The sequence below is a fragment of the Alligator mississippiensis genome, chromosome 4 (genome assembly GCF_030867095.1).
Source record: "Alligator mississippiensis isolate rAllMis1 chromosome 4, rAllMis1, whole genome shotgun sequence".
Lineage (NCBI taxonomy): Eukaryota > Metazoa > Chordata > Crocodylia > Alligatoridae > Alligator > Alligator mississippiensis.
Genome location: NC_081827.1, coordinates 49,230,258 through 49,247,494, shown reverse-complemented (window position 1 = coordinate 49,247,494; position 17,237 = coordinate 49,230,258). Strand labels below are relative to the sequence as shown.

At 38.7% G+C, this 17,237-nt stretch overlaps 1 protein-coding gene across 2 annotated transcripts in view; it reads left to right on the top strand.

Moving 5' to 3' along the window:
* Nucleotides 1-16,164, top strand: part of MET (MET proto-oncogene, receptor tyrosine kinase) — a 128,054-nt gene extending 111,890 nt beyond the window's left edge. For both annotated transcript variants that reach the window (XM_059725949.1, XM_059725948.1), the window contains 8 exons: nt 20-160; nt 2,521-2,751; nt 5,223-5,303; nt 6,252-6,433; nt 10,396-10,505; nt 12,356-12,521; nt 13,476-13,612; nt 13,716-16,164. In XM_059725949.1, the coding sequence (XP_059581932.1) occupies nt 20-160; nt 2,521-2,751; nt 5,223-5,303; nt 6,252-6,433; nt 10,396-10,505; nt 12,356-12,521; nt 13,476-13,612; nt 13,716-13,926 (1,259 nt within the window). In that variant the 3' untranslated portion in view covers nt 13,927-16,164. The remainder of the gene's footprint in view (nt 1-19; nt 161-2,520; nt 2,752-5,222; nt 5,304-6,251; nt 6,434-10,395; nt 10,506-12,355; nt 12,522-13,475; nt 13,613-13,715) is intronic.
* Nucleotides 16,165-17,237: the final 1,073 nt, after the last annotated feature.

The following is a 17,237-nucleotide window of genomic DNA, read 5'->3' as shown; positions in this document are numbered from 1 at the left end:
CTTTTACATCCATTTTTAGATTTGGGAGGTGATCTAGTTCGCTATGATGGTAGAGTGCACACTCCTCATTTGGACAGGCTGGTGAGTGCAAGGAGTGTAAGTCCAACTACAGAAATGGTTTCTAGTGAATCTGTAGACTACAGATCAACTTTTCTAGAAGGTAGGATTCTGTTAGTAACCTGAGGAAATGTTGCCTTATATTAAGCTTCTCGTTTCAAAGCTATTTTCATATGACAAGAAGAGTTTTACTTATCTTACCACATCATTTTTCCTCATATCTTCTAGTACCTACCACAGGGCTATTCAACTAGTGGCCCACAGGCTGCATGCCTCCCACAACGGGTTTATTGGTGACCCCTGAGGTCACCCTGGCTGTAACTCCCCTCCCTGATCCAACTACTCCTATATCTTGGGTCTCTTGGCTCCCCCTCCCTTCTCTAGCTGTCACTTCCTGTCCCTGCCCCTGTCTGTTCTCCCTGCCTAACACTGCAAGTCAACTGGCAATTAAAAAAATCAAGCTTTACATGTATTCATGTGTGTATATATAAGTTATTTTAAATATTTTATATAGTATAATATAGTATTATGATATATATTATACATTCCATATATATATATATGGAATACATTCCATATATATATACACATACATTCAATATAATACATTATACTGAATATATATATATATGTGTGTGTGTGAAATGTATAATATACATAATATTTTATATAGTATGGTAATAATACATATACTATGTTATTAATGCATTATAATATTTATATTATAATATAATATAGTAATATTATAGTGTGTATATACATACTGTTACTATAATATAGTAATAATATATATATAACGTTATTAATCATGATTGTGTGATATAATATGGATTATTATGTTTATAATATATGCATCTGTGTATACATATGCAATTATATATGATTCTATTATGAAGCCTAAAAATATGCCATCTGACAGTGGACTAAAGAGGATGCCCTGTGCACAAGGGATCACCCAAGAATAAAGAAGTCCTGTGCCAATGGCCAGAGAGGAAGTGGCTCTATTATATGTATGTAGGGCAAGTCCTCTATTGACTAACTTAACTTGCCATAGAGCCACTGCATTGCCAAAGTATCTGTGGTTATCCCCAGTACATCAGAGAATCGGGCTCACTGATTATAATTTGGTGAGCACTATAAAATCCTCTTTAATAGAAGTGTTAAAAGATCAGATCTGCATAGACAGTTCAGGAATCTCTGACATGGCTCATTCCTTTGTTTTTATCACAGGGGAATGCTATAGCTTATTTTTGTCAATCATAAAAACTAAATTAATGTGGGTTTATTAATATTCACACCAAATACTGTTAAGAATAAAATAAGAACATCAGCAACATTTGAGGTAGATTGAGAACAGCTATTAAAATTAAATGCTAGAAAGGCTCATCTTAGTCACATAGCAATCACAAGATACCGCTTCTCCTAAATATGAAGACTATGCCAGTGCATTCCTAAGCATAGCAATATTACTCAGCATCTGGAATGTAAGAAGGATAACTGAACAATATACTTTATAATATGTGGATACTTTCAAATATCTGTGTTTTGGTAACATATCTCTGTGGAGTTTTTTTTTCTTTTTGCTCTGGTAAAGTGTCTATTAAGGTTCATTGTTATGTTTTACTTCCTTATGACCTTGGGATTTAGACTGCTCTTTGACTCCCTGGAGTCATGCCAGGTTTACATTGAATGAAAACAAACACTGGCTCTGTAATTCTATAATGCAAAACAGTAAAAACTTCTTTAAACTAAAAGAAAATTAAATATTTGAAAGTTATATTGATTAAAAATACTATTCTCAAATAACTATACCAAGCTTAATTGAAACGTTGTCATGTATGCAAGTGGGCAAGAGTTATTTTCACATGTGTCACCAACTCTATTATCTTTTTAAAGACTTCAGGATATGAATCACCTCTAGGCAGTTCCTTGGTTGAATATTTACCAATGAACAAATGTAACTGATCACAAGCAGCTTTGGAGTGCTTATGACATTTAAAATTGCCAATCAAGTTATGATCACATCATAATACAAAGTTGAGGGGGGGGTTTTAATCCTTTACTACTTTCTACTTCTGGTTCATCTATGTTATTTTCCAGTGTTATTTCTATTACTGCTCAGGGAATTTATAAAATCAGTATGTACTATGCATACTTTATCTTGGCTAGAAGTGAAAAAGTTCCATTTTTGTTCCCCCAGAAGTAAACAGGAGTTTTGCAGTTTGCTTCAAAGGAGCCATGATTGTGGCCAGTGTAAAGTTCTGTCTTCAGTGATATAAAGTTTTCCTGAAATTTGGCAAGCCAACACTGCATTTCATTCTCCTTTGCAACAGAGAGTTTTGTAAAGCAGCATAACTTACAAACTGATGGAGTAAAACTGTCTCAGTTATTGCAGCCATTGATTTGCCAGTGAGCACAGTAGGATGTGTAAAAGTGTTCTAATCATTTCTCTCCTTCTTGCAGATCAGTTTCCAAGTTTGTCTCAGAATGGATCATGCAGACCAATACAATATCCTCACACAGACCTGTCCCCCATTCTGTCCAGTGGGGACTCGGATTTAGCCAGTCCACTACTGCAAACAAATGTCCACATTGATATCAGTGCCTTAAATCCAGACCTGGTCAAAGAAGTTGAGCATGTGGTTATTGGTGCAGATAGCCTGATTGTGCATTTTAATGAAGTAATTGGAAGAGGTAGGCATTCCAGCTCTTATCTAGCTAAGCAATATTTTATGCAAAGTTGTTCATTGCATACCTCTGTGACATCTATGCAACACAGAGAGGTGTTGTCAGTACTTAAACAGCAAATTATGTTCTTTATAGCATTTGTAGGCCAATTGCATTGCATGCACCTTGCTTTCTTGTGTTTTCCATACTGCTCACCGTGGGCTCACACTCCCATTCCCTATTTCAGGCACTACCTGTGGCATCCCCCCCTTACCAGGTGTTCTGTGTGCGTCTCCCTTCTCCCTCCCCTCCCTGCCACAAGATTCCAGGGCTTGCGTACACCCCTTCTCATCTTGCCTTATACCTCCCCTTGCCATTCCAGGGGCTTTATGCATCCCCAGCTCTCCCTCTCTCATATCAGTGTCCATTCATCCCACGATCTCTGTCTCTCCCATTCCTGTCCTCTCCATGTCCCCTTATTTCTTCCTTTCTCCCAGGGAGGATCCCCCTTCTCCATCCCTTGAAAAGGTCAATATCTAGTGGTCTTCACTACTTCTCTGTACTTCATGTATCTTAAATAGAAGCTGTGGGATTTTAGTACTTCTGCAGGTCAAACACAAGAGTTTCAAGCTGAGCATCTGAACATTGAATCGTCTTAAAGAGTTGGTTATAAACCTCCTCTGATCTTTGTTCTTGCAGAAAAATAGTCACAAATCAAATAAACAGACATTGTGTTCTCTTCTGCATATCACAGTTTATCATTCCCAGAGCAAGGGCAGGGCCTTTCTATTTTCTTCTTTCTTTACTTCCAAAAACAATCCCCATATTATTGGAAAACTTTCAGGAAATGTCACTGATATAATTGGAATCTATCCCCTCACCCGCCTTTCTAAGTATCTCTTTCCATAGCTAGAAATGAGCCAAAATCAGAAATATTTATCTAACACGCCCAACCAAAACTTTAAGTTTTGCTTAATAGGTGTCTTGACTCTAAACATCCAGTGGGTTTGCAGGGATTTGGATTGTTTATGTAAAACTAGCTCCTGACCCCTTCTGTTTTGAAGAACCAAAGCCAGTTTGGGTTTTGCTCAGCACTTGTGACTGGATCTTGAATATAATTAATTAATTAATCATACACTCTGCAGTCTAATTCTTGAAAAACTGCTTTATGTCTCTGACTGCAAGCATTAATATTTATGAAAAATGAACCTTTATCTGTCACGCCCAGTGAATATACAGCATTAGATCTGTTTAGGAATTGTGACCTCATTGTCCAGGCTCCTCAGAGGTATCTAATTTTATTAATTGAGTTAATTTAATTGAGTTCTTGGAAAATGCATGGGCTTGAAGATTGATGATCTCTGTTGATTCCCACAGTAGGTTAGCCAAGATGGTAACAGCATATGTTTCTGCCACACACCTTAGTCAGAAGAGTGTAGGGTGATTTTGATCTCCATATCCATGGTTGGATCTAGATCTATTGAAAAGGTGAGGTGCAGATGGTGTGTTGCATAAAACAACACATATTTTTCCCACTTAAAAATAAACTAGAAGCTTTACTAATATGCTGTGGGCCTAGAGCTGGATTATGTGGTTTAAGGTTGAAGCAAAAACAATATAACTTCATTGGAATGAGTTAAAACAGTCTGGAAGACTGCATAATAGGAGCTTCGTAACCAGGAATGGCTAACAGACAGCAGAATTGCAGAACAAAGGATAGCTTTTGAAGACTTTAGGAATGAAGAGTATAGAAGGGATCAGGCAGATTATGATGAGTCACTAAGTCAAGTGACTCCCTCAGCACAGCTTGACTAGAAATGCTGCTGCCAATGTCAGGCAGTTGGTTTTAAACTTTGAGTGGATCAGGAGTCAAAGTGGGGTTCAAATGCACCAGTGCACCCCCCATGGATCGACTCCTGTCTTTATCTATAACTTTGTCTGCTCAGACTGCCTTAGATGCTAAATCGTTGTTTTAGGAAATAGGAGCCTGTTCCAAAGTGAGTGGAGTCAATGGAAAGATTCTCACTGACTACAGTGAGAACTGTGTGTTGGATCACACCTTTATTTCACGGAGACTACAGTACACTTTTTTCTGATTTGGTTTTAATTTCCTTATCTAGAGATGAAAAAGTTCTCTAATACTGTTCCATTCAGACCCCTGAAGTATTGTATATCTAACAGGAGAGTATGGGGGGGTATAGGTATGATACGTTTTGTGAGTAATTATTACGAGCATATCAGCCATCTGTGGTGCCAACCTTGTCATTATTTATACTTTCCTTCTACATCAGAAAATGTCAGTTAGGCTGGAAATGGAGTTTTTGTTTTATGTATTTATGGCTTTATATGTTAATTACAAAGTAAACATTGAAAATGTTTGAAATTGTGCAGAAAATGGAGCTCACTGACTTCTTTATACAGCATAATCACTACACAATGAAATGTGTTATAAAGTTATTCCTATTCATTAAGGCTAATTTTACTCATTCTTTGTGCAGGACATTTTGGGTGTGTGTACCATGGGACCTTGCTGGATAATGATAGCAGGAAAATTCATTGTGCTGTGAAGTCCTTGAATAGTGAGTTTCATTTTTAATAGAGAGACATTTATCATTTTCCTAAGATCATCAGAGTAACTATTTATAGTAAAATGTACTGTTGAGTTGCAGTGTCACCAATAACATTAGTAGTTAGAGTTAAGCCAAATTCATCTTTGGTATAATTCCACTAACTTCAGTGCATCTACATGGATGAATATGGGTCTGTATATTTCTTCATCAAAGAGAACCTGTCTTCGTTCCCTCACGAACAAATATTGGTTATAAGAGAAAGAGGCAAGGGAAGGAAATATCGTATTCTACTGTAAAGAGCTGGCTTAAGGTTTGTTTTGCTTTAGGTTTTTGTGCTTTGTTTTTGCTTTGTTTTGTTTTTCTGAAAGCCAGCAGAAGGAAGCTGGAGCATACCATGGAAATAATTTGTTCCAGAGCATATACTCAGGAAATACTTTTTATTGCCATTTTTACTAATAAGAAAGCAATACTAACTTCTTATTATTGTTATTGTTGCTGCTGCTGTTAACATCAAACACTTGAGAGAAACACATATCTCAGACAGTTTATTATTGAATATCTCATGTAACATAGTTTGTTTAGAATTTGACAACACTGAAAACTTCCTGGACAATACTCTGAATATAAACATTTGTGCTCATTCATAGTAAACCTAACTCTGAGAACACTCATGCATATCAGCAAAATATGTGAACAGCAACATTGATTTCAGTGAGTAAAATTACACTTCACAGGATCAGGTGCATTGATTTCAATGAGAAGTGCCTATAAACTCCACATCCAGTTTGGAGCATTGTATCAGAGCACATTCTGTAAATCCTGGTTAGTGTGCATCATATCTTAAGTGCACTTTTTACATTTGATATCTGCCCTGTCTTGATTTCTGGCATGTTATAATTTGCAGCAAGTGAAGTGTACTGTAGTTTAATTTTTTTCTTCTGCTACTGGATTTCTCAGGAATTACAGATCTAGAAGAAGTAGCTCAGTTTCTTAAGGAAGGAATAATCATGAAGGATTTCAGTCATCCCAATGTTCTTTCATTACTTGGCATTTGCTTGCCCAATGAAGGGTCTCCTTTAGTGGTACTCCCATACATGAAACATGGAGATCTTCGAAACTTCATTAGAAATGAGACTCATGTAAGTATGTTATCCAGTGTACAGATAAATCGAGCAATTGTATTGATACCAAATGATAGTAACCTAAGCTGTTATGATGCTACTGTTACATCTATATGATTCTGTAGCAATGCAAGTGTAGAAAAATCCTTGCAACTTTAAAGCTGTTTTATTCAGGGCTGAAGTTTCATTGAGGGCTTTAGTGAATGGTTATCTTTACAGAAGTATATAAATGTAACAGTTACATCATAACAACTGATTTGCATTCCCAAGCAGCAGCTCCCCCTCATCTTTAAAAGGAGTTTGAAGGTATGCTTGTTCACAGCCCAAGTCTATTAAATAGTGGCATGAATGTATGCACTCCTACTGACAATATACAGGTTAGAAGCACTGACAATTGTGCAGTATGTAGTCTGCAGTAATTAGTGTACCTTAACCACTACGCTGTAAATCCTACCCTGGCATTTAGCCAAACTGAAAGCTGCATATCCTCCCTGAAAATTCCTTTCCAGAACTTTTCCCAGAAGTTGTTAGCAGTAAATATTTATCACTTCCAAAAGGCTCTTTATAAACACATTTTTATTAGATTCAAATTAATGGGCCAGACAGTCCATTGAGACACATTGGTATAGCTCCATTGCCTTCAGCACAGTGATGCCTTACACCAGCTACTGATCTGATCCAGTACATTTCAGTTTTTTCCGTTGGTTACTGATTTCCTTTTTATTAAAAAAACAAACAAACAGCCATCACATGTACAAGGTATAAGTACCTCTTTACAAGGTTATGTTCTCACCAGTTTGTGCTAATATGTGTGTATCATATTTCTAGAATGTAATTTAGTGGCTTTACCAAGTGTATAATTGAAGGCCTGATTCCTAGTGATGCAAAGGTTCCTGTACAGGGCTGTGGCACATTTACTTGCATTTTATGGTGCTCTTTGATTTCTACCATGATACCATCCCAGGGTCCCCCTACACAAGCAAGTAGCAAACATTTAGCTGCCAGCCGCAAAAATGCACTATGTGCTCCTGCAGTTGGGAGCCCCATCAGCTGAACAGGGCTTTCATCTGGAGGAACACACGCAGCTGAATGCCGTGATCAGCTGACGTGGCTTCCAGACACAGGAGTGCATGATGTACCTCCCCAGTTGGAAGTCCAGTAATCTGATTGGGTCTCCCAGCCAGAGGAGTGCATAGTGTGCACCCCCAACTAGAAGCCCTGATCAGGGGCTCTGACCAAGTCTCCCAGTTGTGGGAGCCTCTAGTGCACATCCTCAGCTGGGAGCCCCAGTCAGATGAAGGGCCTCTCAGCCTCTGGAGCACAAAAGGTTCTTATATGCTGCAGAGGCTAAGCAGTAGCCACATGTTCAAGTAAGGCATGATAAGAACCAGGCACAAAGTTATTAAATGTATTTTACGTATGGCTTTGTGACTTATTCCTGGTTCTATCATGTACGGTTTTATTAATTTCTTGAACATGTGGCCACATCACTACTTCAGATGTGATTAACCATTTATTAACATCTTAAGTATGATGTCTGTCAGGGGCCTCAGTGTCGTCTTTAGTTCGGGGAAATGATGTGCTGCCCTGAGTATCAGGCCCTGTATATGTACTAATGTACACGTATTTATTAATATAATAATATTTTATTATAATTATATGTATTTCAGTGCAGAAGCCATTTTTTGGCTCTGTGTGTGTATGGTGCCTTGCACAATGAGGTCCTAGCTCAAAACTAGGGTAATAGACTCTGTTGCAGTAATAGTTTCCAATCAAACAGCATTATTCCACAGGAGACCATACCAGCAATGTCAGCTTATAGAAACTTGAAGATGCTCACAGTTGTACGAGAAGTGGTCATACAGTTGAATACAGGATTTAGAGATTTGCATTAAACTTAGCCTGACTAAATAAACTGGATTTCTGAATATCAGGTTTGCCTAGATCAGTGATTCTCAACCAGGGGTCTATGAGATCCCTCAAGGTGTTGCACAATATTAGCAGGACTGGGTGTGCAAACACTTACACGATTCACAAGATACACCCAGAAAGTTTCAATAGGAATGTATAGTGTCCAAAACTTTCTAACCTGTTGTGATCTTCCTGAGTTCTTTTGCAACGGAAGAATTGCTCTATTATTTTTCCTAGTCAAAAAGAAAAGAAAGATAAGAGCTGGCATTTTGTGAGAGGTTCCTTGAGTCTAACGAGGGGTGCCTTGATTCCAAAAAGGTTTGAGAGCCACTGGTTCTAGATAATGGGACCTGACCAGAATGAAAGTGAAGGTTATGTTCCTGACTGAATCTCCCTGGTACACAATGACTAGTCTACGCTATTGAACCCAATCTCTGGGCTCCATGTGTTTCCAGGCCAGCTGGGTTGGGCAGCTCGCCGCACATTGTTTCTAGGTCTGGTCTCTAAGTCAGATATCCAGGGTGCTGATGCTTTCTCAGGGTGTGAGATCCGAAAGTTTAACTGCCTTAAATCTTATAACCAATTCTGAACCTCCCAGATCTACTCAGTCACTTACGCAATTCCACCCCAGACCTCCAGCCTCTACCTGTAGTGCTGATTTATAGTTAACTCTCTGGAGACACATAACATATCAGATATAGAATACAGGCTTTGTGGAAGAACTTCTTAAACATGCACTCTTTATTTTCAGACAGCACAGGAAAGTTACAGATCAAGGCAAAACACCTGAACACAACGGAGTCCTCAATAGTCCTTACAGTTACTGGATTTTTGTCAGTCACTAAGGAAGGCAACTCTTCTTGTGATGCAGTGGTTGTGCCACATATAAAAGTAGTTTATTGTACCTTTTCTTTTCCCATCCTTCTACATGGGATTTTCCTTACTCCCGTTCCCCCTGCGACTGCTGAAGCAGAATCGTAAAATTCTCTCTGAACAACTCCATTGTCCTTCTGGGTAGGACTATCTATTTTCAGCTCATCACCAAATGAAGGTTCTAATCTACACCAAAAATTACATCATAAATTTTATTTATATGACAGAAAGGAATTGATAAACTGGCATTGACTTATTTTCCAAATGGTAATGATGAGCAAAAGATTGTAATAAGTGGCTGTATCTACACGTGGCAGAGTGGGCAGTTTTGCAAGTACTAAATGACTGTGCAGTAACCAATGTTACTGAGCAGTACCGTTGCCAGTTCTTTTTTTCCTGACGCTACTGTGCTACAAGCTACTGCACAGTAGCTCATTACTATTGTGTAGAGGCATTGCTGCACAGCTGGTGCCTGGCAATGCTACTGCACAGTAGCAACAAGCTAAGGTGCAGTAGATTATTGCTACTGTGCCATAGAATCTCATGTAGATGCTCCCACTGCGTATGTGATGTGAGGTAAGTTTTTTAAATGAAAGGGCCATATCCTGTTCTCTCGCTGATCTGAATTTTGCAGTTAATCTACAATTTGGAGGGTGAAATGGGGTTCCTTATGTAGAGCCAGTTTAGCAGTTCTAGCCACCCTCACTCACAGCCCATGCCATTGAGACAGGTGAGGTTGGGGTGAGGCCCCTACATTCTGGCGTCCCCTTTTTCTGGGAAGGTCCTTTTGCAGCCAAGTATAGTTTAATGCTGCTTTAAATTGTACTAAAGGTCATACTGACCCCTGCAACTCCTGCCTACCCTATTTTCCTTGATATTGCACTGAGCCCATCTTGGCCAGACTAAAAATTATTTCTGGTATGCTGTGTTACAAAGGCAATCATTCAAATATGTTGCTGCTCTCACATGTTTCTTTTTTCATTGTGTTCATACCAACACAATAGTTATTATCAGGCTCTTAGCTTCCTCACCAACTTCCGGCCCCCACTGGTAGTTTTGATGGCAGAATATGTAGCCCAATGATCTCAAAGTAACAGCAAAAGTGTCAGAGTCTACTTCGCCAATTGCATTTGCAAGCAATACTCACCGTAACTTACAATGTCCCTTTACTTATCATAAGTGTCCATTTTTTACAGAACCCAACAGTAAAAGATTTAATTGGATTTGGCCTTCAAGTAGCAAAAGGTATGAAATACCTTGCAAGCAAAAAGTTTGTGCATAGAGATTTAGCTGCAAGAAACTGCATGTAAGTACAATTACCCAATTCCATGCCACATTATCAGCTATTGTGTGGGAGTATAGACCATATATTGTAGTAGAAATGCATTTTTTCATATTCTGCAATTACATTGATACTGCTCCTCTTCCATACAAATTCACTTCTGTAACAAGCTAAAGATGTAAGGTTACACAGAGGCTTTAGGAGCATAGAGGAAAGGAAAAAGAGGAGGAGGAGGATAGCTCTCAAACTTAAGCTGTCAGAGAATTAAAAAGGAATCTCCTAAGGGAATATAAGCTGCTGTTGTCGCAACTTGCTTCTTTATTGCTGTGTTTTCACCTGTCCTATCCCTAAGCTGCATTTCTATACTACCTCATCTTCCAGGAAGAAGATAAACACGCTGAAACTTTGTGAAAGAAATGGGAAAATAATGAGGCACTAACAGAGTAACTGCTTGACAATAATTTTTACAGAGGTGTGAGCTTGTTTTGGCTCGGCTCTGCACAAAAATTATATTAAAAACAACATTTTGCAAAGAATCTTCTTAGTGTCTGGACAACCAGATGGCCTAGCTTCCACAATGACTGACTGACATAGCTCTTGCCAACTTTATTGTGCTGATTCATCATCTACATTGTGAATTAATGAGAAATGGTATTAAGCATTAGAATTGTCTTTCTGTATATATGAAGACCTGGATTTCTGGTTACAGAAGGTTTTTAACTCTTAATATTCAACAATTAATCTGTTCTTTTTCAAAGTTAGTTTATCATGCAAGTCTGAAACCTGCATGAAAAGCATTTCCTAAATCAGTTATCCTGCATATATATGGTATGTTAATAAAGGTTATGGGTTCCATATTTCTAGGGCTTTCATGAACCAAGGAATTAACATACTGGATCAAACTCATGGTCCATCTAGTAGTCCTTTATCTTGGAGGAACTTCAAGAGATGCCACAATTGGCAGAAGTAGGATGTTCTATTCCTTTATCCGGAACCCCAACAAGCAGAGATAGTTTTAAACTTTAAAGTATGAGGTTTAATATCCCTTCCAATACTTTGCTTTTGGTACTATCTGTTAAAACTCTGAAGGTTTTTTGTCGCTATAAATATCCTATCCCTCTCTGAGTCCTGCAGTCAGAATCCTTCAGTGATATTCTGTTGCTACAGCTTCCATAGGTCAGTCACACATTGTACGAAAAAGTATGTCCTTGTACTAGTTTTGAATTTGCAACTCACCAAATCCTGCCTTCCTACTGCAACAGCTATGTTCAGTCCAAAGGAAGGAAGGAAAGGATAGGAGCTGCCCTACAGACTTTTTTCATCTAGTATTACTACATCTATTAAATTACAAATATATGCCAAACACCTAGTGTGTTCTGTGACGTATACCAGGTATTTCCTATACTGTGAGACTATCATCAGAGCTGAAGACTTAATGTGGTAACAGGGAGCTGTGACTTGCCTAAAGTAAGAGCAAACAGTAATGATATATTTTGATATGAAAACCAGTAGATTTCTAGAAAAGGCAGCTATTTAAGAAACAGTGTTACATTCACTGTCAGAATTAACAGGATAGTAGCAAATACCTTTTCTTAAAATGCAATTTTTTTTTTAAATGTAGTTTGAATTGTATTGTCAAAGAAGTAGCAAGAAGTTTCCTGAACTCCTGTAGTTTGTTTTATGATTATTAAACATGCTACGCTGCAGGTCTTTTGCTTCAATTTAGTAGTAGTAAGTAAATATAAGATACAGCACTGCCTTCCAAAGTTATGGTTTCCAACATGCAAATCACTCATTATAATCCAGGGAAGAGTCAAAGTCATTGTAAATCCTGTCTACTCAGCTGCAGATAATAATTTTTGTCATTTCCGTAGGCTGGATGAAAAATTCACTGTCAAGGTTGCTGATTTTGGTCTAGCTAGAGATGTGTATGATAAAGAATACTACAGTGTGCACAATAAAACGGGAGCCAAGCTGCCAGTGAAATGGATGGCTTTAGAAAGTTTGCAAACTCAGAAGTTCACAACAAAGTCAGATGTGGTAACGTACAAACTGTTTTGTATCATTTCCTCCTTTTCCTCGTGTGAAACACATCCCCACAAGTATTGCTAAAGGCATCATTATGGCACTTGATTAATGAACTAGGATTATACCTCCAAACCAAAACTATATTTGAATCCTACTTTCATAGGCAAAAGAAAAAGAGAATGGTTTTATCCTAGTCCACAGACAACATTAGTTCTCATCACAAAGCACAACAGCTTGGCATAACTATTTCCTCAGGGAAGAACCCAGAACCTAATCCTACTCCCAGTGAAATGGAAGATGAATCTCTCACTGACTTCCCTGTGAGCAGTTGGCTCTTCAGTCTGCCATAGGAGAGCTGCTGCAAAACATAAGAAAACAGGAGATTAGCTCTGATAAATTTCAAATATAACAGACCTTGAAAATGTTTTAGGCACTGAGTATGTATTTAAAAAGCAAATAACACCAGCTCAAGTGTCACCTGGCTATTTATTAAGAAAGAATTACTAGCTGGAGTTGCCAGAAGTCTGCAGTACTTTGAATTCCAACTGCACGTTTAACCGAAATTCATATTAGCCTGTGATGTATAGAATTGCCACCATTTTCTTCACTATGTAATTACATAGGGTTAACCAGACTACCAGAGTATGTATACTGGCAGAGCTCCACCACTGACCTCAAAGGAGCCCTGTCAATTCACACCAGCTAGGGAGTTGGCCCAGAAACTTTTTATTTTTCTTTCATTTGTTTAGTTCAGGTTCTCTGTCTGTAGTGTACTTGGTTTCTCAGGTTTGTACAGCATTTATTAGGTTACTTGAAAAGGGAGCTGCATGCAGTAAAAGAGCCTGTTTCAAGGGAGAAATGGATGCACCCTTGAATGCTCAAAACTGTCAAGCCATATTCTTAAAGTGGAGTTCAAAGCTCTCCAGCCCTGTGATTTACTACTTCTTTGTTCCCTTGTTTTATTAGTGGTCTTTTGGTGTGCTGTTATGGGAACTTATGACAAGAGGGGCACCGCCTTACCCTGATGTAAATTCTTTTGATATAACCGTCTATTTATTACAAGGAAGGAGACTATTGCAGCCTGAATACTGCCCTGATCCACTGTAAGTAGTTTGCACAATCTCTTGCAAATGTTATTGATTCTGAGTTTGTTGGCAGTGGGAGTCTATTTTTATGATTTCTAACTCTACTTTCTCTCAATGGCAGGTATGAAGTCATGCTAAAGTGCTGGCATCCGAAACCTGAACTGCGCCCAGCATTTTCTGAACTAGTTTCAAAAATATCAACAATCTTCTCCACTTTTATTGGGGAGCATTATGTTCATGTCAACGCTACCTATGTTAATGTGAAATGCATTGCTCCTTATCCTTCCCTTTTGTCATCACAAGACAACATAGACAGGGATGTGGATACATGACTGGGTGTCTACAGAACATCAAAGAGACATCCATTACTAGTAGTATGAACAAAAGTAAATGTTTTGTCCGCTACTTTTTCACTGCCCAGTCTTTGTGAAAACACTGTCACACGTGTTTGTTGTCCATATTGCACTATTATGAGGAGGTGATGTCATGCTGTTTAAAGTTATGGGATTCTTATACCCTACAGTGGTAATTTCCAAACATTCTGAGCAAGCGCATCCATAATCAGACTAAAGAACTCAGCTGCTGCTACTTAAAGCTAGGACTCACCAACTCTCATTCATTTGTACAAGCTTTGCAAGCTACCATTTGTTGTGCCTCAAGGCTTGTACAATTGAATGAGGTAAGTAGCAGTGATGCACAAGATCCCAATACAGGGTCATATCATTAATGAGGTAAAAGAGCACCTAGACCACTGGTCACTGAAGCTGGAAGTACCATTAATGGTGCACATACTAGGTCATCAGGCACTGCAGAAATAGTTTTATAAAAAGATCATGTTAAATACTCAAAATTGTAAGGCTGCAAAATGAGTTCCTCCTGTTGGATCATGTAGGCTCTACCTTTTCTCATCTTTTCTCAATTGTTAGGCTTATGAAAGGGCAACGTAGCCTAGAGACAGCCATTCTCATGGCAATTTGCTAAACTGGCACATGTCAACATTCCAAAGCAGAATGAAATTAAACAAGTACATCAGCTCGGAGGTAGCAGTGTATTTATGCTGTTCATAAAATCGAAAGGAGCAAGCTGGAAGTATGCATTCCCATTGCTGCCAGGGTCATTCCAGCATTCTACCACTTCTTTGTGAAATCACTGTACTGATAGATTTCCTACTGAAAAATATAAGGCTTCACTTCTTTCAATAATGAATGAGCTGTTTGGGGAGGCTAAAAACTCTACGGAGTCTAAATTAACCAGTATGCTAAAACCTGGGATGCAGCAGTTTGGGGAACACCACTTTGGAGAGGTACTCAGTTAGATCTGGAAGTAGTAAACGTGAGAGGAACCAGGCAAGCAGAGGCTCCATGCAACTGGCTATTGACCCAGGTTATGAATACCTGTGCCCGCCAGCCCAGGGGTGGAGCTGCAGCCTGGAAGGAGCAAATGGGTCATTTGAGGAGCTGCCAAGTCAGCCGAAGAGAGCCAACTGAACCAGAAAGGCTGTTAACTTCTGCAAAGCAGTGCTAAAGGATTAAGAAAGCTGAATGGAAGAGGAAAAATGGTTACGCCTTACAGCTGCTCCTTGAGTTAATCTAGCCTAGTGAGTTATTATATACAGCATATTTCTAAATTATGACCAGAAAAGTGATTTTGAAAAGATATAGTCATTTAGGCTTTTGATATTTAGGGAAGATTACTATAGCTTTCATGCAAGCATGGTGCGTCATTTCTGTTCCTGTGGAATTCTGTGCATACTACTGTATAGCTTGTCTGGTGTAGAATATAGCTGGTTTCATTGGTGTAAACACTTAAAATATTCTATTTTTATAAAAAAAAGTTTATTTTTAATGACATAGACAAAGTTTGGTTAGGCCACAAGATACTGCACTGTGAACATTTCAGAACTTTCCACTTTTGATTCATAAATTGTAACAAGATCAAAATTACTGTGTACTGTGTAAATATCAAGAAGGACAAGAAGTGATTGCAAACACACTCCACCCTAAGTAAAATATCACCATTGCTGGAAGCCAAACATTTTAATGTCTTCAAAGGAAGCTAATCCTTATAAAGGACTTGATTATAAGGAAGATTTATTGTTTTACGTGAAAGATTTATCATGAGGGTGGATTGTGTAAGCAAAGTATGAGCTGATAGTACCGTATTGTATTATACCACCACTTTCTATTCAGATGCAAACATTTCATGCGTGCTGAGAGCAATACTCATTGTAAATTGCTAAAGGACAAAAGGTTCTGCTCTAGGCAAAAAGCAGAAACATTCATCTCCACGGTTGTTAAAATGGCTAAGGAAGTTTATGACACAGATGTGGAGGAGATCCTCCAAACTTGTATATACATGCTCAAGGAAGGCTGCAATGTGAAAACAGAGAACATTTTTACTATTTATGAACTTTTGGTTAATAAAGTTAATGTTGTGTCTGGGACACCTGTAAGAGTATGTGATTCTGGTAAGGATTTCTTGTTTGTAAATTCATCTATCTGAAAATGAGCTGAATGGTACTTACGTTTCTAATTGGTGGTATGACCTAATAAACATGTTATTCAACTGAAGCAGTGTAATGTTTTGTGTGCAGACAAGTCATGTCACTACTATTTTTATATGACCATTAGACTTATTTGCCTATGTCCACTAACATGAGAAGGGGAGGATGGAAACCTGTGGAACTGGATTTAGCAAGCAGCAGGAAGGGATAATTTAGAAACATAAAAGTGTAGGGCTCACTGCAACTAATGGTTCATCTAATTCAGCAACCTGGGTAGTGGCCAATACTGTGTGTTTCAGGAAGGTATAAGCTGCCTTCTTAAACCAGGGGTCAGCAACCTTTTGCTGCCACAGGCCAGAACATGTGATCCAACCCCCTCCTGTGGACCCAAAATCTCCTCCCCCTGCCTTTGTTCAAGGTAATTTGCAGTATCATCGAGCCCAAAGATACCTCACCACATAAGAAACTCCTGCTCAGAAGAGCATTCCATCTTTTTACTCTTCTGTGAAATATGAAACATCATAACCAGAAGGAAATACAACTCTACGTCCTGCGTGCCACCAAACAACTTCAAGGTAAACAGACTATTCCAACTTTTCTCTGCACCTAACCTGCATAAAATGAACTGTTCCAAACAGGAGATTTTACCACACCTTCAACTCTCCTATGAAAGATGAACTTTCATTTCTACCTAGGAAAATTTTTACAATATTTTCTCCTATGCCTAAAGAAGGGTGCCTGCACCCAAAAGCTTGAAAATAAGGCTTTTTTTTTGGCAAACATCTTGTTGGTCTCTAATAAAAGATATCACCTCTACTACAAGTTCTGATTCCTCCTCCCACCAGGTACCCAAGGATGCAGGTACCCAAGCTACCTGCATCCTTGTTGCAGATATCTGGTCCATCTGCAGTGATGGTAAACACAGGCAAGAGAGGGTTGCAGAGGGGTGGGCTATGGAGAGATGGGCAGCTGAGTACAATTGCGTTCTACCTAATTCCCTGTACCACCCCAGGCCAGGTCAGACCTATGATAGCACCTGTCTCTGCTCAAGATTCACAGCCACAAACCCTCTCCTGGAATTAGACCCCTCAACCCTTCTAGTGGATGAGGAGTTGGTGATCCTACCATTGTCCATCTTCC